This window comes from Apostichopus japonicus, chromosome 16, assembly GCF_037975245.1.
Source record: "Apostichopus japonicus isolate 1M-3 chromosome 16, ASM3797524v1, whole genome shotgun sequence".
NCBI lineage: Eukaryota > Metazoa > Echinodermata > Holothuroidea > Aspidochirotida > Stichopodidae > Apostichopus > Apostichopus japonicus.
The window spans coordinates 44,033,787-44,059,889 of record NC_092576.1 but is presented as its reverse complement, the minus strand read 5'-3'; the positions used below and the strand labels follow the sequence as shown (position 1 = coordinate 44,059,889).

The 26,103-nt window shown below is 38.1% G+C and overlaps 1 protein-coding gene across 3 annotated transcripts; it reads right to left on the bottom strand.

Annotated features, from left to right (window-relative positions):
- Positions 1 to 305: 305 nt before the first annotated feature.
- Positions 306 to 25,820, bottom strand: LOC139982364 (uncharacterized). 3 transcript variants are annotated; one of them, XM_071995113.1, is made up of 2 exons: positions 25,657 to 25,820; positions 306 to 5,513 (listed from the first exon to the last, which is right to left on the bottom strand). In XM_071995113.1, the coding sequence occupies exon 2, from the start codon at positions 5,449 to 5,451 to the stop codon at positions 3,346 to 3,348; it is 2,106 nt and encodes a 701-aa protein (XP_071851214.1). In that variant the 5' UTR covers positions 5,452 to 5,513; positions 25,657 to 25,820; the 3' UTR covers positions 306 to 3,345. The 3 variants fall into 3 exon arrangements, with proteins under 3 accessions (XP_071851214.1, XP_071851215.1, XP_071851216.1); XM_071995114.1 differs by lacking the exon at positions 25,657 to 25,820 and adding an exon at positions 15,555 to 16,115; XM_071995115.1 differs by lacking the exon at positions 25,657 to 25,820 and adding an exon at positions 9,068 to 9,477.
- Positions 25,821 to 26,103: the final 283 nt, after the last annotated feature.

Genomic DNA, 26,103 nt, shown 5'->3' with positions numbered 1-26,103 from the left:
ATAATGTCCAATATTTCAAATAGAATGGAGAACTTAACACCAAGCCTATTAGCATCTACGGTAGGAAATTTATATAGGTTTTCTGCCTCCCTCTTAAATCAAATCCCACATATCAACAGCCAATTAGCCTCTGTAGCCGGGGTAACCATGGTAACGGCTGGTTTTTACCCTCCGCTTAACGAGGCACCGCAACTAACTTATGATATCAACATGGATACAAAATAGTTCATAGCAGAAAATATCTAGTTTCATAGAGACCAACAAAATATGTTATTAAGATAAATAAAAACGCCTAGCACGACACATTAACACCAACGTCCTTGAGACGACCGAATAAGTATTATTAAACATCAAAATAAACCCAAGTAATATGAATATGAATAATAGGGTATCTTTTATGGTACAAACTAGGAAGCCAAAAATTTAGTTCATTTTAATATTTCTTTTAGAAATAATATTAATGGAATTTTTTCAACTAGTTTTTTTTTTCTTATTTTTTTTCTCTTCATTTCTGGTGTATTATCTTTTCTCTTGGATTACTTAACCAACGATTTGTTATATTAGTATATATATTGCTGTACATGTAAGGTAATGTCAAGGTATTTGGTTAGTCATATAGATATGTGATGCATGTTGTGCACTGTTTAAGGTAACTTGTATACAATATAATATATATACAAAATGAATATTAAAAAAAAAGAAAAATTATAAAACAAAAAACATTGTTAACCACCTAGCCAAGTTAAAGGTGCAACGTTTCAAAATGCTTTGAATAGCAACGTTTAAACTTAAACATAACAAAAACTTTCAAGAGCAACGTTTAAACTTAAACATAACAAAATATTATATTTGGTGAATAATTACGGGAAGAAAAAAATAATTTAAAATGATGTGCTGTCACCCACCAGATTTCCTTCATATTATGGCCAGATTTAATTTATAAAATTATTATTATTATAATCAGTCAGCAAAAAGGATACACTTTCAGATATGCTTGAATGAATTGAGCCATCCAAGCAGAAAACCACAGTTATTTCAACCAATGTTGCATCCTGTTGTATCCTTATCTCTACAAACCCACATATCAGTGTTACAATAAGTTTTTTTTTCGCCCTTTGGTTTACGTTTCTGTTGACGTCATAGAAAGGTCAAAGAGGTGAATGTAGACATTGAGAATCAAGGTTTATACAACGGCTTCAAAAATTTGACCTTTTTCTCAACCACCGTTGACTGAAAATTACGGAAAAATCTATTTCTACGAGGAAAACCTTTGATCGACAGCCAAGATTTTTTCTTTTCTTTCCACCAGTTCGAAGAAGCCTTCACCCAGCAATTAGTCGCATGCATTCCGAGAACCGGGTGACTAATGAAATGCCAAATTGGTCACATCAATATGCTAGTTATGTAAAGCAGTTTGGACCAATATTTTTTCGTTTTCCTTTTATGGGCTAAACTGATATTTCTTGGATTTGAATCACTCCTTTCTTTGATTTTTTTTTCTTCTTCCAAACCCCCCCCCCACCCTCCCCCCTTCTTTCTCTACCAATTCTACCGTGAGAAACCAGACCACAGAATAATGGGTTTGTTTGTCACTGTTTACATAAGTGCAATGGTATGAAACATGAACCGAGCTTGAACTTCCAGAGGCCATGATATAAAACAAACAATTTTACCAGTCGACCGTACAAAACCGTTGAAGAATTTGTGAAAACTTGTTTAAGCTGTTAATATTAACAAAGGAGATAAAGAGGAGAGCGGCTCGTAATACAGCGAGGCAGAAAACATTCTTTCTTTTCGTTTCTTTTTCCCGCTGTTTAAAGTTACACCCCCTGCTGTATTCCACTCAAACACCGTGGACACTTGACAAACAAAAAATCAAAAACATCTTAGTTATCCCCAAGAGGGTGGCGTTGTGCAAACATTTGTCTTGACTCGAAGCGACTCGAACCTTATAGAGACATTGTCAGTAGGGGAGGCCATATTCAAGTAGACGTAACTAGCTAGAACCTCTGTAGGCTAGGCTTAAGACACACTGCTTGGCAGTGCCACAGGTCAATGTGGTAGGCTGTATGATTGTAACACATACTGGACACAGGAAAACTTGAGGGCCTATCACCATACATCACATACACACATGGTGTGAAAGCAACCAAAACTGATAGGTACTTCAAGGTTCGGGTAAGATAACGAAATCACCATTAGGAACTAACATCAACCACCATGAGCACCAGCTGTATTCAACGTCGACACCATGCTAACACCCCTCTCCTAGCCCCCAACCCTCACTTCCGCCCCCCCAATCAAAACTTGAGGCGTCGGCTTTATAAACTTATCCCATCAAATAGCAAAGTTAATCGTTGGGTTATCGAAATTAAATAATAACTATGGAATAAACGTTCTGGTAATACAACTAATGCCATGTAAGCACTGAAAGTACCAATCAAAAACAACCTTTCCTCAACCAATTTAAACTTGGTTCCCACCCCCACCCCACCCCACAGACCTGTCTCGAAAGATAACCAAAGGACTCTAAACTTGAGAGGTAGACCTCTTGAAACAGGTACACAATACAGTTTAAGTCCTATGTCAGACTAGTATGACTAATTCCATTACCCATGATGCATGTGGAGCACAAACCTATATTTATAAACCTGTGATATCATCAATGTTTATACCCTTTCCTGTTCCACAGGTTTCAATTCGTTAAAGTAAAGCCCAGGTTGCGTGCAGTATCATGTCTTGCCAGTTAACTAACTGAAACAGACGCCCTAGTTGCTCACATAACAAAAATAAGAAAGTGAATCATAGGTCAGCCTACTTCCTCTTTGACTTCAGAGTGTAATAATATGTTTTGGCAACAGCATGCTCCCCGGCGTAAACAAGTTTCGATTGGCTGCACCATATATTCGCTCATTTCGACCCTCTTTCCTTCCTCTCCCCCGAAAAGTACTGCACATTATAAAATACTTCCTGAATTAGGATATAGATTTACAGAGTGTATTCAACACTACAGACAGTGGTCAGAGGCAAGGCTTCACTTCCCCTTTTACTCATTTTGTGCGTGATTTTAGTTTGAAAAAACCCTATTTGCAAATAAATCCGCCTCTCTCCAATTTTTTGAATATTTACAAAATATTTACACAATATGGGTGACAATTAAACGCTGCCTTGTTAAAAGTTACAAACCCTGAGGGTAAGATTTTTAGCCTCTTTACTCTTACCGACAGACTTGTCCTACATATGTGGCTCTGAGAAGCTCTCCTCTTCTCTCCTCGGAGGTGGGGAGACCCTCTCCTTCCTCGGGGCAGCAGTCGTAAAGATCATGTGATTCGTCATGTGACTGGATCATGTGACTTGTGCGTCTACGAGCCGCAGCCTTATCTGGCTGAGTAGCTCTGAGTCGTCCTTCATGTGCAGCCCGGAGTCCTCGGAAGAGTTGTCATCGGACAGATGTCTCCTGACTCCTCCCCCTCCTCCGCTGATGGAAGAGGAGAAGGAGGTAGTCCTACCTAACATACCGTGGCCGTTAGGTAGAGTGCCGTTGCTCTGTCGCTGTGGCTTGGGCTTCACCACTGGTGGTGACCAGGCCTGTGGGGGCATGGAAATTGGTCTAGCTGGCTTGGCTTTCCTTGCAGCAGTAGGAGGTGGGACCTTAGCTTTGGGCTTCCTGTCCAGAGTGGCGGTGGTCGTGGTCGTAGGGTCCGACAACTTCAGATTCCTGATGATGTCGTGTATGCCCTTCTCCGTGACTTCTTCCTTGATCCCACTGTCGTCGCTGGGGAGGTCCTCCAGGATGGTATTCTCTGCGGATATGTCCACCATCGAATGCCGGACGGGTTTCCGCTTCACGCCTGGCGGTTGCTTTGGCTTAGGCTTTGGTGCTGGTGGTGGAAGTGATTTACCTTCCTTTTTAACAGAATTTTTCTTTTCGAGTGTTCTGGTTCTCTGGACTACTGGTGGCGGAGACTTCGGCACAGGCCCAAGGTCCTCCTGACCGGCCAGACTTATCCGATCGAGTGTTTTTACTGCTGGTGTCATTGGGGGAGTAGGGGGCTGTGTCACTGGAGGAGGAGGGGGAGGGGGTTGTGTGGGTGGGGGAGGTGGCGGAGGGGAAGAAGGGGATGGCGGTACCTCTTCCACATGAGATATCTTTGACCTCTGAATCCCAGGTAAATCCGAAACGTCACCCTGTTCAGTTCTTTCTGAAATATTTGTCTTCACCGCGAGTGGAGGGGAAGGTGGTGGGGGTGGTGGAGGTGGTGATGCCAGTGGAGGTGGGGGTACACTGCCATCATTTGAAACTGTCCTTGACAGTACTGTCTTTGCACCTTCTGATGACCTTGATGAATTAATTAACGACACGGAGATTTCCCGCGGAGGCGGCTCTGAAGCTCGAGATGGAGTAGCACGCTGAGGAGGTGGAGGAGGGTTCCTCTTCTGTGACAGTTTCCTCCCGGGCGATTCCAGTGTCCTGCTGGTTTTATGATCTGAATGTTTGCTTCCGTCCGGCAGTGTGGATGGTTTCTTTCTGTCGACAGTACTGATCTGCTTGGAGGAGGACGTCTGACGAGCCAGGACGTTGTTAGAGATGAACGAGTTCTTATCCTCTGGTAGATAGATGCTCTTGCTGAACGACGTAGTAGGTGAGTTGGGCGGCGTGGATTTGACGCTTGTAATGTCTAGATTGAACCCGGGGAGGGGTTTCTTGGAATCATACTCCTTGTGATTGACCTCTGGTTCATCTTGAGGAGGGGCAGGAGGAGCAAAGGACCAATTACCGCCCTCTCTAACCACCTCCTCTCCTGTCTCCTCGTCCCAAGCCATACTCTCGTTAATCACAGAATCCAAAAAGTCAATGGTGTCCTTCTCCTCTTGAGCTAGTGAGTTGTCAGGCCCATCCATATAGTCCTCTGCAGGTAGAGGGGGTGGGGGAGGCTTTTCCACCCCCAGGAGGGGAGGGCTACCGAGAGAATCTGGACGCCTGCTATCGCCAGATTCAGCGACTCCATGGGCAGAGAGTGCTGCCAGAAAGTCGTCTTCATTTTCTCTTAGTTTTTCCGATATGGATTCCCTGACCCTCTGCCGCAGATCTGTGATGGCTTCTCTCACTTCAATATCCCGTAACTCCTGGGCGGTGTCTGTCCTTGGCTGGAGAGACTGTGGCATCTCGCCGTCGTCTTCCCGGATGGGATCGGACGGGACGTACTCCTGCTGTATCAGGTTCCAGTATGGGTGAAAGTCCACCGAGTTTTGTAGGTGGGAAGGCGGACCCGTGTAGGACATCTCCGGTTTCTTTGGCGGGGCGTCAGGGAACTTGGGCGGGAGGAAGTCTGCGGTTTGCATGGTTCGATTGAAGTAACCCGGAACCTCCTGAAGGGAGGTCACAAATTTATCGGATTCCAAAAGTGACGTCTTATGGATGTCCTCGGAATGGGAATTGGCGCACCCCATGGTCAACCTTTGAAACTCGCTCAGACTAATGAATATGCAGCTTCTGGTGTGGTCACATGACTCTGTAGGGAAAACGAAACAGAAACAAAAAGATCAAACTGTGGGTACAAGTAACATTGAGTACGGTGTTATTACACAGTGCAGTGTTTGTTAGTACCTGTGGTTGGTGAGTAGTGAATGAATGAAATAAGGAAGTTTCAATCAGAATTTGGATTTTGTACATATAAACATGGAAACTAAGGTCTTTCGAACTTATCTTTCACCGTTGATGTAGCATTTTTTAGTGCGAATAGGTTAGGGTATCTCGGCAATGCTGTACAGTACTAGTTAACTGCCCCATTCGTTTCTCCCACATACAGCCATCATATTTTTTAGTGCGAATAGGTTAGGGTATCTCTGCAATGCTGTACAGTACTAGTTCACAGCCACATTTGTTTCTCCCACGTACAGCCATCCAGACACAAAGTCAGAAAATCTACAAAACATTAATTTTCAAATTCCAAATATCAATAACCTGCTCTCAACTTGCGCTCCATTTTTTTTTTATGACAGTTCTTTTGTCACAATACAGTATTCAATCTACACTTTTTCTGCACCAATTTCAAAACTATTTAATATTTCTTTCCTCTTTGCATCTTAGCTATTATTTTATGAGTTTAGTTAAAAACAAACCGTCCCATAAAATTAATTAAAATTGATCACTAAAACTGATACCTTGTTTCCTTTTCATCAAAAACATTTCCTTTTCACTTTCTTTTTGGTAAAAATAATCTTCTTCTTTTTTCTTGGCCATATAGAAAGTCAGTGTGAATGATATACTGTATATATATATATACACTATCTTATTTACATACAGCACTGTACTTGTAGTGACAGTGTGTAGGTAACAGCTCCAGTAGAATACACAGTCACACATTTCTGTGTAGCTTCTAAGTCAAACCTTGATGACCAACTAACACAATACCCTCTATCTTTAACACTATGCCACCTCCTCCTGACACTAGGATTGCCATTCACAGAGTTGATGCTAGCTGCCCTTAGCGTCCTACATGACAGATTTCAGACAATGGAGAGGCAGGGTGGAGGGGGGGGGGGGGGTGGGAGACAGAGTTGTTTCACCTAGTTCTACTTGCCACCATTTTAAATGATAAGCAGTAAGGTACAAACAACTGACAAATAATCAACAAGTTGACATTTCTCGCCGACTAAAATCAGCAAAAAATAATCTGCTTCTTGTCATTCAGCTGGGAGACATGATATTTCATGGTTAAAATTAAAAGAATGACTATTATAAAAAAAAAAAAAAAAATATATATAATAAAAACAGTAACTGCACAAGTTGTACAGTGCCTTATTTGGGTTAATGTTATGTTATGTTAAATGTTTTACTATAAGCCCAACATTACTCTTGTTATGCTCTGACTAAATATTCAAAGACTGGTATCAGTCAAGGTTGTATTTCCAAAACACACTTTATTTTATTTCTTTGATTTTGTTTCTTTGTTTGTTATTTTTATGATTATTTTTACTTATATATATTTTTATTTTGTTTATTATTTATTTTTACTTTTTATTTATTTTGTTATACTTTTAATACGAACCTTTACAAAGCTGAGTGGGGTGTCACCAATGAAAGTGACTGAACTGTAAAGTCTAACTACACAGACCACCAGTGGCACTAGGTTAGTTCCTCAGATGTAACACTAAACTCAATGGGAAAGCATATTAAGGTTAAATACAAACCATGTACAGTTGTATAACATATATAATTAAAATCAATATACTGTACTTAACAGAATACTGACTGGGCAATAAATACAAAATTTAAAAGCGGAAAGATTTTTGAATAAGGGGTGAATCAACGGTCTAGCGTGCGTTACTCACAGGATTAATACACGATCAGGGGAAAATGCAAGCGATGCACGAGGGCGGAGCCCGGGTGCATCCAGCGATAGCATTAACACTCGGAGTGCATTAATCATATGAGTAACGTACGCTAGACCGTTGATTTACCCCGTTCATTCATACACTACCATTTGTGTGGGGGAAAAATCATAAAACAAAACATTTTTGGTTACATATATAACCAAAGATTTATTAAAGTGATGCCCCGTAATTTTACCGTGCGTTACTCACTAACCACGGTCAGCTGACCTGAATGGACCAATAGGATTTCAGGAATCTTTACTAAGTATGAATGAACAATACTTTTTTGGGGGGGGGGGCTCTATTACAGATTAAAGACTCAGCATACACTCCACTTCCAGATGGAATTAAATCAATTAATGCAAGTACACAATAATAAGCTATAAGCCATAATAAACCATAACTAACATGTGCATGCATGTACACAGGCACAAAAGGCTTTCACATATTACATTGGAAACATGTTGAAGATTTGGCTAAAGTAATTTTTCAGAACATTCCTCTGTCTTGGTAACTGGAAGTAAGAAATTTATTTTAATGACCTCCAATCCATAGAACAAGCAATCAGCTCAGGACAAATTAACAATACTTTATCCCTGAAACTTGTCACAGTTGTTAAAAATAAGACTCTTTCAAGGTGACATTCCTAGATGATGATAATTAAAAGTTGAGAGTAGTAGAACACTTGTAGTTGTTACTCACGTATTGAGCGATCATCACACATATATAGAAAAAAATTGTTTTTTTATATACTGTATTTTTTTCACTGTTCTGGATTTCCTCACTACAATTTCAAATATATAATATATATATTCATTTGTCTTTTACCTCCATTTCATTCCACAGAGTATGTTCAAAGTAACTCAAGTTTTGAGATCCAGTTTTAGGAATCACAAATGATTTCGAGTTGGTTAGAATCATGTTTGATCTCTAGAGTAAGGCAAATATGTCACCAAAAACAGAACTAGTATTGTTCGATACAGGTGACAAACGCCAATACCGGTTTCAAACCTCTGGACATACAATCAGTGTCCATAGCCAAGTGGTTAGGTTGTCCGCATATAAAGCGGGAGGCCCAGGTTCGAAAATTGAATCCCAGTGGAGGCTGGAAGTTTTTTCACGCTCCTGGATTTTCCAACTCACTACAATTTCAATTATAATATAGTATAGTATACCTATACGGTAACTTACAGAATGTTGTTACTTGATTTTCATGCCAGCAGTGTGCGGGGATCATCAGACAACAGGAAGTGAACATCTGAATCTTATATGTATGGGTGTATGTATGTGTGTATGTATATACAGCAAGCTGCAGGTTTCGTTTTTCCACATTTCTGTTTTGAATTAACAATTTTTCCATCTTGTCAGGCTCCAGGAGTATGAATTTGTATACATTTCTATTTTTTTGGGTGGGGCACAGTGAGGGTGGCGGGTTATAGAAGGTGCCGAGAGAGGAAGGAAGGACCTAATAGCGCCATCAACTGGCACATCATCCATTGACTAAATACTATATACTCCATACAGGCCTTTAACAAAACCCTGCCTGAAAAACCTCCCAATATGAAAAGGAAACTTATCTGGCTACAGCTACAGATATTTACAAAACTAAAAGCATTATTTACGGGGGAACACTGAAAGAGGTCTCCATGGGAACAGGACTGGAAAGCATATATAATTGAAGAACACTTACCGGAAATGAAATTTATAATTAAAAATCTGCAGCACTGCCTTTTTTGTTCTAATTAAGAACTTGTTAAGTTAATATGCAACAACTGACGTCCAGTTCGACAAACATTCTTCCATCGTTGTTCTGTATCCCGCCATTGCTTATATATAAAACTATAAATATTTAACGATGATCTTCTTCAGAGCTACCCAGGTTAAGAATGGTGTATTTATCCGACCAGCCCGTTCTTTTTATATCTAGACTATTTCACGACGATCTTCTTCAGAGCTACCCAGGTTTAGAATGGTTTATTTATTCGACCAGCCCGTTCTTTTTATATCTAGACTATTTTCAGACTATGTATCTCATGTGTGACGACATCGACTTTCCGAGATTCCCTCCTGCACGGTCAAAGTACAGCGAGGTGGTCCTTCATTGATTTACTATGGTGACAATACCTAGTATGGACATGACTCATAAGGGTACTTTACACTGTACATAGAATAAACAAGGTACTACTCACTGTACACACAGACTGTATCATCTTGGTACACAGTGAGCAGGGTTATTAGACTTCACCTATCTATACTAGCACATAAAGGTCTGAGCACTGTATAGGCCCCAACTATAGCACGCTATCATGGAAAAGTTTCTTGAGATTACGTAATCGACCTGCCTTGGTGGTAAAATGACCTCTTTTTACCAATTAGTCTGCAACGCCTGCCACATATTGTTTCTTGTATGAGGGTCTTTGTGTGAATGGTGTATGATTATGGTGTATGATACACTGTAGACATGAACATATTTCCACACATTGTTTACACAAAGAGTCTAACAGTGTTAAGCAGCTATGCAGGCTAATTGTAAGGCCTGAGATCGATTTACGACCGTGGCAGGTCGATTGCGTACTCACAAAACTTTCCTTGCTATAGCGTGCTATAATAGAAGCCAATAAAGCAGATCTTTAAGACAAAATATAATATTCAGTAAAAGCCACTTGAGATTATTATTGTTTAGTTATCCCGTCTATAATCCATTAATAACATTGTCAGTCTATCCTTCTATGAAATAAACAAATGGAAAAATAAGAATTGTGAGAATTCTTTCAATTTCTTCCACATGGTAGCCTAACACCACACTAAGTCAATGGGGAAATCTGGCCTAACCATCTATTTTTTGGCTGAAATTAATCGCTGAAATTGTTAGAAGATATCCATGGAATACTTTCGTTATTGCTGTTATCTTCCACCACATGGTAGCCTAACACCATACTAAGTTAATGGTAAAATCTTGCCTAACCACCAGTTCGCAAGAAGAAAAAAAAAATCACACTTTGCGTAGGAATTGGGTAATAAATTAGGAACCGGGTAGTATCGCGTCGGTGGATACCCAGGTACCCGGATACCCGGCATGCAAACACTACCATATATGTACAACAGTTTGGTACTATACTGTATGTATGAGTGTGGCATCTTTACTGTCATATTTGTACATAACTGTCATACTTACATATTATATGACCGTACAGAAAACACTTCAGGTACGGATAAGTCCTTTCGTATTGCCAAGTGTTTACATTTCAGACTCACCCACGGAATAGGCTCAGTAATAAAAAATAAAATGAGACAAACAAGAATCATAATAATTCAGGATCGCTCACATGACGACTAGATAGGATGTCCAGCTGTTGCTAGCACGAATGATATTATCAGGTACAGTTTCAGTTTGTAGTGAACTCCAATAGTACTACACACTGTAGTACTGTGTTGTGTAGTTTGAGTTATTTTATATTCTACAAGGGCCAGAGAGAATGGTTCAATGAGTTTAATGCCAGAGCAAACTAACAAGATGTAGAGGGTTCCACCAATGTATCTATGTACTATATATACTGTAATATGCACTATTTACTATACTATCTAGATAAATTAAACATGTAGATACTAGATACAGTACTATCTATGATGTAGATACTATGTACAGATACTGTACTATCTAATCCTAGATGCAGTACTATCTACTGTATAGATACCATGTACTATGCAGAGACTACATACAATGTAGATACTATGTACTATGTGATATTAGATACAGTACATGTACTATGTAGATACTACGTAAGTATGTAAATACTATGTACATAGTATACAGTATGTACTATGTAATGCTAGATACAGTACTATGTAGATCTACTATGTGTTCATGTAGAAACTATGTAGATACTATATACACATGGATACTATGTATGTAGATCTGTACTATGTATATACAGTACTATGTACTGGATAGATACCATGTACTATGCAGAGACTACGTAAAATGTAGATAATGAACTATGTATACTAGATACAGTACAGTACATGTACTCTAGACACTATGTACAGTACTACTATGCATAAACTACCTACTATGTAAATACTATGTACTTTATGTACTATGCTATGAGAAAAATGGGTGGGGTAGGAAAGGGTAGGGCGATTGGTACTGGAGAAGTGTTAAATACACTATAGGTCCCAGTGTACCTGTCACAGTGCCCAATAAGATCCAAAAACTTGTGAGGTCCATGCCTCGGATTTCATTTTGAGCGAGCTACTTAGGCACACTTCAACAACAACCTAATTTAAAAGGCCTTGTCTGTACGCACAGCTGGTGTACTACATATATGTACTGTACTGTATGTACAAGTTTACAACCTATACAGTATTGAACAACTATGTATATGAGAAAATATCTGAATGAAATACATCACTTTACCTGCTTCTCATGACAAAAGCTTTAGAAAGGTTACTTGTATAGTATTATACTTAATAAAGAAAATGAGTGGGGATGGGGCCCTAGGTGGGGGGGGGGTCAACATCTGTGTGGAGGTGTCCTATATATATATCTGTGCTATTTTTTTTTTAATTTAGTTGTCAATCTTTCATCCATTGAACAATGCACTTATAAAGAACTATGTAAATGTCTATATTCAAATTGATTTTTTTAATGAATTAATGAATTAATTAATGAGCCAGGAAACTTCATTTATGAAAACATCTAGACCATCACGATCACTCCACAATACATGACAATATAAAGTACTTAATGCTATGTCCCACAGTATCCAAGAATACCAAGGGTACCTCCCTTATGGCCCCTTCAGTGCTTCCATTTGTAGTTACAGTAGCTTGTGGCCTACCTGTAGACGAAACAAGCGCCCTTGAGGCTGGCAAATAATTAATCATCTATAGAACAAAAATTGAGGCCTTCTGCTCGGGTTATTTCATATATTTAGTTTGCTCAAACCTTCCACTGATATTTATCTTTTCATACCTGGTCAAATTTGGACTTTAATCTGGGCGTGAAGGAACAAACAAACAACTGAGAAACCTGTAAAAACCTTCTCAATTTGTTCTGCTTTTATGATTGCTTTTGCTGTACGTCTATGGCACTTGCTAGAACTCTCAAACTCAATGGGACGCACAGTGAACTGAAAATAAATTTCTAATCCTGCCCAAATGTTTACTCTAGGGCATGGAAGAAAGTGCTACGGTTACGAGGAGACAAGTAAGCTAAGAAGCAAAGCTGATGAGCTATTCAAATCCAATTTACAAATCTAGTGAGAGAAAGTGGATTCAAAATACAATCAGCCTTTGTTTTTTCTTTTTTTGGTTCTTTTTACTTTTCTGGCAGATATGAATCATTAAATTTGTAGAGGAGACATTAAGACTGATTAAATTCTTTTGCGACGACATTCTCGAAGATGAAACATAAGAATTAATAATTCAGAAAAGTTGAAATTATTTGAAAGACTACCCATGACATAGGCTTCTCCTTATTTGAATCCTACAGACATATATTTCCTGTATGAATACTCATTATTTAAGATTTAAACAAGATTAATATACCAACTACCACTACTCTATACAACTTGCGTTCAAATTCGATTTTCGAAAAGATTATCCCCAGGCTGCATATCACATTGGTGAAAGTGGGTAAAAGCAATGTCTTTCACCTCACTGGCTAAATTTGTAACCTTAACCACCATGCTTCTCATTTCATAGTTCTATACAGTCAATTAAATCTACCAATTAACGCATGATTTAGTCGGAAATGTCGTTACTTGCCAACATCATTAAAGACCTAGCTCTTGGTTATATTTAACTTCCCTTCAAAGCAAACATGATCGCTGGGATGCCCTCTTTAAAAGCTCGCATGAATTATCTTAAAGCGTGCATAAATTAGCCGTTATATAGCTTTGCCAGGTGTATGCTTCGTACCACTATGTACACCACAGAACCTGTTTCTTGCTACAGTTTGCATTGTCAAACAACCCATAGATGTATGCTTATAGACATCGGTACAGTAACTAATATAGCTTTTAGCTCTGTAATATATTGTACCAAGTACTGTACAGTACTCACCATTAGATATGAATAGCAATAGGACAGTACTTGTTGCATGGTCTGTGTCCGTAAAAAGAGATTTTTCATGACCGTGGAGAATTTTTAGATATTAATTTCGTTACGTAGATCTATTCTCTGGGTGTGGTTCAGAAGCATACAGTGTTAAGAGTACCATGAGGGCAGTGTAAGACCTGTAGACAGGAATGGTCCCATCCTCTGGAGAGGAACGGTGCTAAAAAATGTTTTTAGGATAAATTATCTTCGAAGAAGCAACACTGTAGACACACATTGGTTGGTAGAATATATAGTTGAAAATAAAAATGTAAAAATATAATTTATTTTTATTTTTTTAATAACCATCCAGTGACGCTGTATTTGCCCTGATTCATTATTAATAACTGAACTAAATCAATCTACTGTATCTTGAGGCATAATTAAAGTCACTGTTCCAAAATTTATTGCCAACACTTGAAGCTAAAGGGCCAAATTTGCATACATTCTTAAATATGAAAATGAAAATTTAGCTAGATTCTTCTCTTTGGAGGTGAGAGGGGGAGGAATGGATGGGAGGGGGGGGGGATTATTCAACTCTTCCAGGAATGGCACAGCTCTGGAATATGAGCATTTTATTTAGTGTACAGTAGCTCTCTACACTATTTATAGTGTATTACTGCTATATGTAGTACATGTGTAGACACAGCAGCTGGGGGTAACAGGTCAACTTCATAATCTCAATCTGATAAATCAAAAAAGTCATTCATGCAGGGGTCAAGGGTCAAAAGTTCAGCAGTCTAGCTAAAATTGTGGATATCAGTTAAGCTAACTGGATATTTATAGTCACTTATTTAAATTATGTGGGATCAGACATATACCTGTTGATACTCAGACAGGATACACATAATTATCAAGGCCATAACCCTATCAGTGTATGTATATACTGTACATGTACCAATATCTCTAAAGTTGATGGTAATAGAAATGTAAATGAAGGGCTTGATATAAATACATATAGCTGTGAATGCAGCTTATAGTGCAGCTCCTATAATGTGTGACTTTGTTAGAACATTGAAATTGTATCTAGTAAAACACTACAAGGTTATTGTATCTACATAGTACAATTTGGGTAATTGTATAGAATAGTAATGTAATTGTATATAGTACAACACTAAAAGGTATAGAACTGTACAATGACGTAATTGAATCGTACAGTAAGGTTATTGCACAGTATAATACTACAATACCACTATAATAAGTTAACTACAATACTAATTGTATAGTACAATAGGGTTATTGTATAGTATAGTAAGGTAATTGTATAGTAAAACACTACAAGGTTAAATACATAGTACAATCACTAAACGGCATTTTGTATAGTACAAGGTAAGTGCAATTTAATTACTGTACATGAAGTCATGTAGGAATCAACGTGCTAACTGTATGTACTTACTACTCACTACAATGTGAATCAACCTGTACGACATAATTGCAATTTGTTAACATTTTTAAAATTTTATTTCAAGACTTCAAAAGCTAGCCGAGCTAGTGTACCATAATTTATAACCATTTTCCACCACCCTGTAAAACACCCTGTAAAACACATACAGAATAACCATGTACAGTATAGGTTTGTAACATGTGTTGTATAGTGCTTCATTAACACAAGTTACTATATGAATTAAAGTTTGAACAATAGTCACTCCATCCCTACGTCACCATCATGATCACACAAAGGAACGACTGAACCTGTATTAAGCGTGTGCACTAATGCATTCTAATCAATGAATATTTGGAATTGACATTAATGAATGAAAATTGCAGGAATTGATTATAACATGAAAGAAACCTTTTGATTGGACCAAACAAACACCTGTTACCATAGTTACTGAATTGTAAGCACAGCACGTCAATGCATCGTTGGCCCAAAGATTCAGAGACTCCCTAATTGGCATTATATTGGACCGTAACAATACCTGGCACGATTAAATGTTTGACATTCTTGGTCTTAAAGCTAAAACTGTTTTGCTCACCAAACCTTGCAGTTTTAGCTATAGATTGGCAAAATTAGTGTACCCATAATAAAAGACCTACTTGAATCTAGTTTTATAGCCACTGGGGCCTATCATACTTACAGTATGTACAGTAGTATGCCAGTATGCCTTTAGACTGTAAATTCTAGGAGACTCCCTTCATTTGGTATTGGACCGTAACAATACCTGGTAGAATTAAATCTGCGTGCTAGAGGCTGCCTACTTTGGCATCGGACCGTAACAATACCTGGCAGAATTAAAGTGTGCGTGCTAGAGGCTGCCTACTTTGGCATCGAACCGTAACAATACCTGGCACAAATTAAGTTTTAATGATGCTCATTTCCATTACCCTGTAGTAGACTTTCAACACATTGGACTTAATGAAAGACAGGAAATATTGTGGCGTTGTTCTTCCCTGTTGAATACATAAACACAGATACAGGAAATGTTTATATAGTTTACAGAATGTGTATGCACATAGTTTTGGTTTCACTTGAGTCAGACCTTCTCAGAAACTGCCTGTACACACGTTAGTACAAATACCTCAAGACCGAACCTTGATAAAATGAAATCAGTGTTTGTGACACCACCCAGTCCAAAGTTTCCAGTATAGACACTGCACATAAAAGTGTACAATATTATAATACTGTGCATGTATCCTGGTACATACCAATGCCCATAATAACCCCTTCTGTAGGGTTACTGGTATAACAGCATGCAGTGTACAGAATTTACTAAGATTAATGGTGTTTATATGTAGTCGATCACCATGCTTGAATAGGGCTAACATAACAGGCCTGGTAGGCTACGTATTGACTGTGTATATGTATGCGGACAATAATTACTCAGATACCATGCAATAATGCAGATAGGTTTCAACTGTTTCTGACAGGTTTCGACTGTTTCTGACTGTTCAAGCCAAATTTTTTGTAACTATTATAGCTGATCGGTGCGTCATTCTGACCTTATATCGGTGTTTACCTTCAATCGGTTTGGTTACAAAGACTGCCATTTTAGCTCTAACATCAGCAAGAGTACTTTAGTGTACCATGGTAAAGTATGTACTGATGTCTAGTGTTATGGCCACTGGGGCTACCGTACCATACTCACTTTAGTAGGCCCACTGTATGCTGTGTTTACACAGGATGGTACACTCAGAACTGGGTTGGTGATCAGTAAAAGGCTGGCCGATACTCGGGAACTCGGTGTACACACATACACTACCTGCCAATTTTGAATTTGTCAAGAATTTTCTCTTCCAAATGGTATAGCAGCCATAATTTCACATATCCGTTATTTTATAACAATGTCCCTACATAAAGTAGTACTGTAAGGTACACTGAGATTTGCTGAGCACTCTAAAGGCCTTTTAAGGCCTATTTCTCATATATAAAATAAACAGACACACTCCCAGTGTAACACAGTATGAAAATATTGAATTCCATAATTATGCAACTTAATTATACTTTACATGCAAGACTGAAGTATTTTACAGTATCAATTACATTTATTTGCTGGTTGCCAAATCAGTTAAAGATCTCAGCTGTACACATTTAATGTAGACCTGTACTGTACATATAGAAATATTGGTGACTAGAATAGAAGTGGGATACTTATATATTAAATCTATAGACTGTTTTAGCAATTAATTAAATATATCTGTAGCATTAAAATTTACCATCCACTCAATTTATATATATGGCTTGCAACAATATCAGAATTTTAACACAAATTCAGAACTTATGTGGGAAGGGAAAAAAAATCATAAATTGTAAACTAAAAAAACTTAAAATGAAAGTTGATGAATTTGGTTGAATAGTTCAAACGGAAGTAACAAATTGAAAATAAGAGGGATAGTATACATCCTCAGTTTGAAAATTTAGATTTCACTTTTAATGAGTAATTATCATAGATCAAGGTACAGTAATAATTGGGTAGTTTATTAGTTAAGATAGGACTGCAAGGAAAACATTAAATTCATGAAATTTACAGAAAGTTACAAGTTTATCACTGGACATTGGGTTTAAAATCCCCGAGGCTTCACGCCTCATGAAGTACATAAACATGTATTGTGTACATACTATACTATACTATACTACACTATACTACTGTAGTTATGATACAGGCAGAATACAATCCTGCCACTATAGATTGCAGGGCAAAATTTTAACCTTTCTTGGGGGGGGGGTGAGGTGGGGGAGGGGGTTCTTGTTGACCCCATCGGAAGACAAACAGAACTTTACATTTTGGTTTGTCCGAAGAGCATATATCTGGTTGTCCAAGAAAAATAGATTTTAGGTAAAAAACAGGGGGAAGGAGGGGGGGGGGTTGGTTCTGGACAGCTTATAGCACAAACTCATGCGGTTAACATCTGAAGTTTTGCAAACTAACAGAACAGTTTAGATCACTCTTGCTGATGAGTTCAGAAAGTATCGCAAAGGTGTCCGAGTGTTTCAGTCGCGTCAACCTCCAAAACAGTCACCCATGGCAGAACTGTAGTTGTAGCCTACAGCAATGACTGCAGTCCAACATCCAAGAAGTGCTTAAAACTATTATCACAATCCTTTCAGAGTATTTAATGGCTGTATATATTTCCTCCTAATTTGATTGAAAGATGCTTACAGCTGTACACTTGTACTGCAATATAAGGAAGAAGGCCCGATGGTTTCTGATGGTTTCTGCAGCAAAGACAGAACTTATAAATAACTCACTTTCTCTTACTTTTCTTCCGACCTGAAAAGGTTACCAGTTCACTCCAGAGACGGTACAGCAAAAGTGCTGAGATTGTGGGGAGACAGGTACACATACAGTAAACTTAGGGAGCCATATAGTTTTAATCTCTAGAGTTTCAAACTTATCAACGTTTGTTTTGGCAATTGGAAAAATACAATGTGACGTCTCAAACGAAATATATCACAAAGATCTGCCCCAGAAATTAAATTTATGTTGCACAATGTTCATCGCTAGTTAAATGGAACCAGCCTTCTTTTACTTCCTTCGTTCCTTTTGTGAACAGTCAGCAATCATTACAGTATTAATTAATAAACATATTATAACAATGCAAGAGTCCTGGCTTAAAGGCATTGAAGACTCTCCCCAATCTGCGTGCGGCCATCTGAAAAAGTTAACTTTCTGTTGCTTGCAAGTGACGTTTTGTTCTTGACGCTACAAAATGCAGACAGTAATGAAACGTGATACCTTGTTATCTTGAGCTGGACCTGAGATGTCCATTGCTGTATCATTTATACACTGTGCTGTGGGTATTGACCGCAGCTGTATGTACTGACTGTACAGTACACTAGTGTCTAACTACCGACGGTAGCAAGCTGTGTGTGTATTTTGTGGGATCGATGGTGGTGTTTAACACTTCTGTTACACCTCATTCGAAACTAGGTCAGATTACCGGCATTAGACCTTTCTTTTAGCGTGAGTCTTCACACCCTTTAAATACTGTGAATGCATCTAGAGTAAATTACTTTTTGAACCCTTCAAGTGAAAGGATTAAATGCCCTAGTATTTGCATTATGACTATAAAGCAATTACACAGACAATTAAAAACAGGTAGCATGTGAAAGTAAATCAAGGTCTGGGTTATTTCTGACACGGACGGACAACACAATACTTGATGCAATCTGTAGTGAAAAGGACAAATACTTGAGAGAAGTATTCAACTTTATAAACAAGAGACTAGTAATTTACAAAATAATAAAGTAGATAGAAGTGGCAGAGAGGGATGTTTCTACTGGTATTTAAGCAACTGTTTGAAGGGCCTGGTACAATAGCAGTGACCTAGTACAGTATGGAGTGTCCTATAAGTGCCTGGTAGTGAAGTTGAACAATACTGTAACACTTACTACACAGTATCTGTACAGAGTGAAGTGGGTACTTGATACTGTGGATGGTGCCACTACTATATAGGCCTATACTGAAGCAGATATATACATTAGGTACTTGTTACAGTAATAACTTGTACAGTACAGGTTTTCAAATTGGTACAGTAACTTGTAAGATGGATATAGTGAAAGTAAACTGGCCTCTGATGTGCAGGACTACTATGCCAGGTATTGGTAATGACAGCATACTGTACAGTATGTACAGGGTCAGGTTTAAAGTACAGTACTGCACAAGACCTAACACGGATAGGGGCCTCGAATGAACTACTGTGAGGCTTCCTGATCCTTGGGTCTCTGAAAATAAAACTAAACTATACTGTAGATGCAAACTAAAACTAAACTATGTAAACTAAAACTATATGTAAACTGTATTACAAATTTATGTGAAGAAGCTACCATCATTGGATGCTTCTCCAAGAATTTTTGGATTGATTGAACTGGTTGCATTTTTTCAACATTTTTGTAGAATGGCACTCTTTGTCGCGACACCCACCCCAACCCCCACCCCAACCCCCACCCCCCACCCAGGTGCCCATTGTACACGTATGCCAACTGTAACACCTATCAAGGCAATAATACAATTCTTGACTTTACACCCAAAGCAAAATAGCCATAGCTAGATGACTGTTTTGAATAGTATCACCCTCCCCATTACAAATTCTGATACCTCCACCCCTCTCCCCACCTTCCCCCCCCCCACCCCCCAACCACTGCACTCCTTTCCATCCAAGAAATAGATCCCCCAAGAACAACCCTGGCCTAGATCTTTAACCCGGCTACACTGTCATCAACAGAGTCCAAATTCAGTAGCCCACACCCTGTTTACCATTGAACAATTGTGGTTTATACACACACGTGTGTGAGTGTGACCGATTTTGTACCACTCACTGCTGCATACCTGAGGCCTTTTGCACTGCACTAGATGCATGCATAATGGTCTTGCATTGTTGGTAACAGTGTGTACCAAACCTACACTTAGAGAAACCAGTAGTGCGTGACACTGTCTGAATAACAAAAGAAGGACCGTATTACTTGGCTGACCATGACGAGCCCTTATTGTCATACACTAAAGCCCAGTGCCTTGTTAGTGAGCTGGTCTCTTAAACTGGACGAACCTATTGAGACACACATACATACTGTACTCCTTTGCAGAGGGTTCCCTTAGGGAATGGTGATACACACCTGACGATGATCACACAGTCACAGTCCCGATGCAAGGGGACTGGGGCTGAGAGCGGATCAGTCGTTTGGTAGTTTGGTTTTCGTGCCCAGGTTCTTTCCTGGGTGACTTTTTCTTAAAAAGTACCTTTGCAGAGGGTGTGGGGCAGTGGTTTGGGTCTAATTGTTATTACAAAGAAAGAGAAATCTAAATAATTAGTCAACCGTGCAGAATAAATTACCACAACGGAAGCAAGAGAGGCCATTCATAGATCTTGCATGAAAACCTACACTGTGATCATCACATCACAAACATGTAGTTAGCTAAGTGTAAAAAGAAGAAAATTTATGTTTTCTATTAATCTTTTTGAAACTTACACATCAGTTGCAAACAATTTGCAGAGGTTTTTAATTCCTTTATGTTATGATTACTTCTTGCCTTAATGATGGATGTAGATATATGTATATTTGTTTTTGTCTAAGAGCTTCACTATGTTTTTGACATTGGTCAACACAATCTGCTAGAGACTAAGAGACAGTTATGTGCATACGTGTGGCTTTAAGAGGAACTGTTCTGGCATATAATCCCTAATGCTAAGCAAGAAGAAAATGACCATCCCCCTGGCTTAGAATTTTGTTATTTTAGCCAGCTATAAAAAAAAAAATAAGGGCCAGAGTTTATAAAATCTTCAGGCTAAAATCAAGTTCTCACTTGCTGTCATGTTTTTGAATTACGACGCACATCAATAACTACTGTGTGCTTTTGAGAGCAGCCTACTCATATTTGCTGATACTGTACAGTAGAAGCAGTAAATTAAAATCGCAGGGATGCCAGCAGCATTTGCCCCTAAGGTCTGAAAGTTGTAGGGATTTGGATGTCCCAAAGACTATCTAAGATAAAGTTAAGACTTTATGAAAATCCAGAGAAAAAAAATTCGGTATAGGCTCCAATTTGCGTATGCTACAGTGTGTTAGGATAATAATTAGAAATTTGTGGAAAAGTTCATGCCTGTTTCAACTGGGACGGAAGATCCTGTGGAGCCGAAACCAAATTTCAAAATCGGGAAAATCCCTGAAAATTGGCCTCTTTTCTAAGATGATTCCTAGTCGACTTAGTACTGTACCATACTGTATATACAGTAATGTCTTTACGTCCCTAAATTTTCTACTGACAGACAAATCGGGATTGCAATTTTTCCTTTTGGCTACCAGTGGCATACAGCAGATAATCCACAGGCTATCTAACCAGTGAAAAGTCCATATTTGAGGCCAGTACCCATACTGTACAAGCACACCCAGATCACATCCGAAGGTTTAATTCAGCGTTAACTACACAAGATAATATTTCATCATTAAGTATCTTGCCAACATCTGCGGTACTATTCAATTTTACTAGTTATGAGAGAGCCTGGATGACATTTTTCATACTAAACTATTCATTGGCAGTAGTTACCTGTATCACATGCAATATATTTTCAACCCAAGACTGTGGGCCTTTACAGCTCTCTTAAAACTGTTCTAAGAAAAATGTATAAATTGAACGTGATAAACAGTTGGTATGGACTGGAAATATAATACACTTTAGGTCCTCTACATAGCAATCCAAAATCAAGTAAATAGTAGCCCCCCCCCCCCAACTTTTCAATTGTATAGCAAATAGATTTCCACCCATGCTTACTGCATGGTATGCCCGATAGTTATGGTACAGTAGTCTTATTGAACACTGAACTATGAGTACAATAGGCTTGCTTAAAACTCAACTGAATTCAATAGATTTGGGCATAAATTACTGCAAGTTGCCAGAGCATGAATTCATTGTGAGAAGCCAGAATCCTTGTCCTTTCATGAATAGCAAGAAATGCTCGGTACAGATTTTTAAAACTATTCATAACAGAGTAAAATAATTTTGCACGTCACAAATACATTCCAATGTACATAATACGTGATACTGTGTAATAAATAACTTAACAAAAACCAAACATAGAGGAAAACAAAGCTGCTAAGATGAAAAGCAAGCAGTTTAAACTTATAAAGCATGAATTTGAATGATACAGTACAGTATGGTACAGTATACACTACAACAAAACTACTGTTATATGTAAACGAAAAAAATTAACATATTAAAGTACAGTTTTAGCTACACCTAATATATGACAGGCCTACAGTACTGCACATGTATAAACAATAACCTTGTTACACGGTACTGTTGTAACTTCACAAATTTAACACTGTAAGATACCACATATTTCCACAATCTAAGAAAATTAATCAGACTACCTGTAACTTTATTACTTCCTTACTGTACATCATCGTGTGGCATTATGCAGGACCCTACAAAGGGTTGTAGGCAGAAAGGGGTGTGGGGATTTCCCTGCTCGGGGGGGGGGACAGATGAAGAAGATGTATGAATGATCAAACAAGGGATACAGTCCTAGTGTTATTGACAAGGGAATCCAGAGAGGAAAAAGATTCTCTCTCAGACAATGTCCTTGGCACCAAGGACACCATCTTTGTTTCACTGCTAAGTCCTCACTTTAGAAATCCTTGCAGCCGCTTAAAGACTTACTTGACAATACACTAAAGGCTGTGCAACGGCCTGCTAAACTTATAGTACTTCCGTCAAAAGAGCAAAGCTTGACACGAAGAGATGTATTTACAGCATAAACTGTTACCAGTCGTTCCTTCTGACATTTGTCTTTTTTAATTTTAGATATTCTATTTTAGTCGAAGCAATAGTGGTTTGTTCTGAGGCTGATTTCAAAGGCCACCGATAAACGAAGAGATCGTTCGTGTGAAATCAGTAGGAATACAGTAATTTTGTGTTATAGTAGGTTGTACTATAGAGAAACACGTCGTAGTTACTGTACACTGTTGGATGTGTTAATAAATACTTTGAACCCAGACATTTGCACTCTCTGGTGAGTTTGACATGCATGTGACATTGGTGGCAACAATTTCGTCTTCAAACGATGTATACTGCCAGCTTTGGTTCTTAGTATGAAAGGAAATTACTCACAAAAGAGAAACCAACAACAACTGAGGTTCAAAGAGCTCTGGTCAATCAGAAATTTTGATGTTTGAAACTTTATCTAATCCTTGAATTTTGAACTTTGAGTGAATATATTACAAATCCATCTCACTTAAACAATCCTGGTGAGAGAGGATCTTTCCTTAAAATTGGCAAAATTTCCTCCTTACACTTTCCAAGCAGATGAATCCATGTACTTATCTACATTTCCCAACTATTTCTTGCACAGGGAATAATTTAGCTTGTATCATATCAAAAAATGTTATGCAAAATGGGCAAATTACTAAGCAACATGCTAGATACATACAGTATATATATGCAAAGATGTAAATATATAGCAGTTTTTGTACACACAAAGTTACAGTATACATAAGAGTCTTGCATAGTATTATTTATGCACTGTACTGCTCTTTACCAGGGTATAACTAATTCGATATCACATCACAAAATGCTATGCAAAATTTGCAAATTGCTATGCAAAATGGGCAAAATGCTGTGTACAAAGATGTACAATATATCAGTTTTTGTACATATGAACTTAGGAAGTTACAGAAGACTTGTCTGATTATGTACACTATTCTGCCCTATACCAGGGAATAAGGTATCGCATTTGCCAAATGTTATGCAACATGGGCAAATTGCTATACATACAAAGATGTACACAGTATATCAGTTTTTGTACACCATAGGAACAATTTTATTTTGTAAAGTGTAAACTGCTATACAAACTCCCAGTACTAAATTATTACCTTCTTGCAATGTCTACAGTTCCACAGTTTGTTCCAAAGTAGGTTTTAACGTTTTCTTCACCAAATAAAATGTTTGACATAGTGTATAATAATTTGTTAAAGTTTTAAATTTTATAAATTTTTGTAATTTATTCCTAATTTATTGTTTACTTAAATTACAAAGCAATATGGGTGACATTTTGCTGTGTTATTATTGATACTTGCCTTTTGCTTCTAGGCTATTATTTGGGGTTAAATATTGTTTAGTTTTCATGTTTTGTTTTGTTTGTTTTTGTCATTTGAAGGACCCAATTTCAGCCATTCCCCGGATAGCTGGACCAGTGTGGGATCAAGTCCATGATATACCTTTCAGTGTTTTGGTAATGGTCATTAGCTTTGCATGCAAATACTGTATGTTAGAACTGTTTACAATGGTGCAGCTTTCACTAATAACATGCAAAAAGTTGTTTATTGAACAATTATGAATGGTAATATATGTGTAAACAAACTGAAATATAAATATCAAAACAATTCAACTACGCTAAAATGTGTTTTTTTTTTTTTTTTCAAAAGTGCTATATATTATGAAGCATCACTTACAAATTATATAAATGTCCTTCTAACTTACAATTTGTAACTAATATGTGACCTGTAAAATTAGGAGTTGAAGATAAATCCTCCTAAAACAAGTTTATTTGGCTGGCACCTACATGTACTGATCACCAAGTTTGGTGAACAGTGCATGTCGGCACTAGCCTAATACCACTTTACACTAAAGCTTGTCTTTACCACTTTGTGTGGCCTTAATAATGAAAAAAAATGTTTACTCTAGGCTAGACCTCCCTAACGAACATTTTCGGTAGGGGCCATTGGAGCATGTGGGGGATAAATGCCAATCTAACATTAAACTTTCATTCCCATGGCTTAAGAAGGAGGCTAGTATATTATTTAACAAAAGTGAAGTAGGCCAAGGCCTAGAGCAAAAACTAACTTAGGCCATTAGGCTAGGGCTTGCCTCATAATTGTCACACCCAAAATATTTTCGGTCAACAGCAGCAATATTTCGGAATGGGACAAGCTTGTAACATGTTAGATGGCTTTTTGTTGGCTTCGCTAAATCCATCACCCTACTTGAGGCTTTGCGCGAAATATGTAGACATATGCCCTACAAAAGTCTAGTACGTATGCTTACGTACAGTGTAGGCTTAGGGCCCATATGCCTATCTACTCAGCAAGCCTACGCTCAGTAATATTTAGTAATACACGTATGAAAGCTACAGTCTGACATACACAAGCGTACTACCGTTACCGTGTCAACAAATCGCACTTTCCCAATTTACAAAATATTCTTGACTCGGGCAGATAGAAAATCCACGCTAAATATTTATCAAACCTACCTTTCGTATATTAAACCCAGGATACAGTATCACAGACGTTCAAAAATATATTAATATGGAATATGTAAGTGCGTTATCTTTAATCTTTAGCGAATTCCATGACGCACAATGACACATTATCCACTCCCGACATAGAAGATACTTTTGCTCTTGAATGGCTCAAAATTAAGAAGAAAACGGTACGAATGTCCATACCTGACCAGAACCCGTACGATACGATATGCTAAGTTTTAAGTCTTATCTGCCGCTATAACACTACCGTGTCTGGCATCTGGCCGTAGAAAGAGTGTAGGCAGAGACGTATTGAGCTACCGTAGTGCTATTTTTTTCTTTTTCTTCTATGGGGAGGAACCCCAAATCCCCTTCACAGAGGTCGATTTCAATGACTCCAATACAGCCCCCTCCTTTATAAACTTCCTCATTCGCCTATATAGCCCTTCTACATAA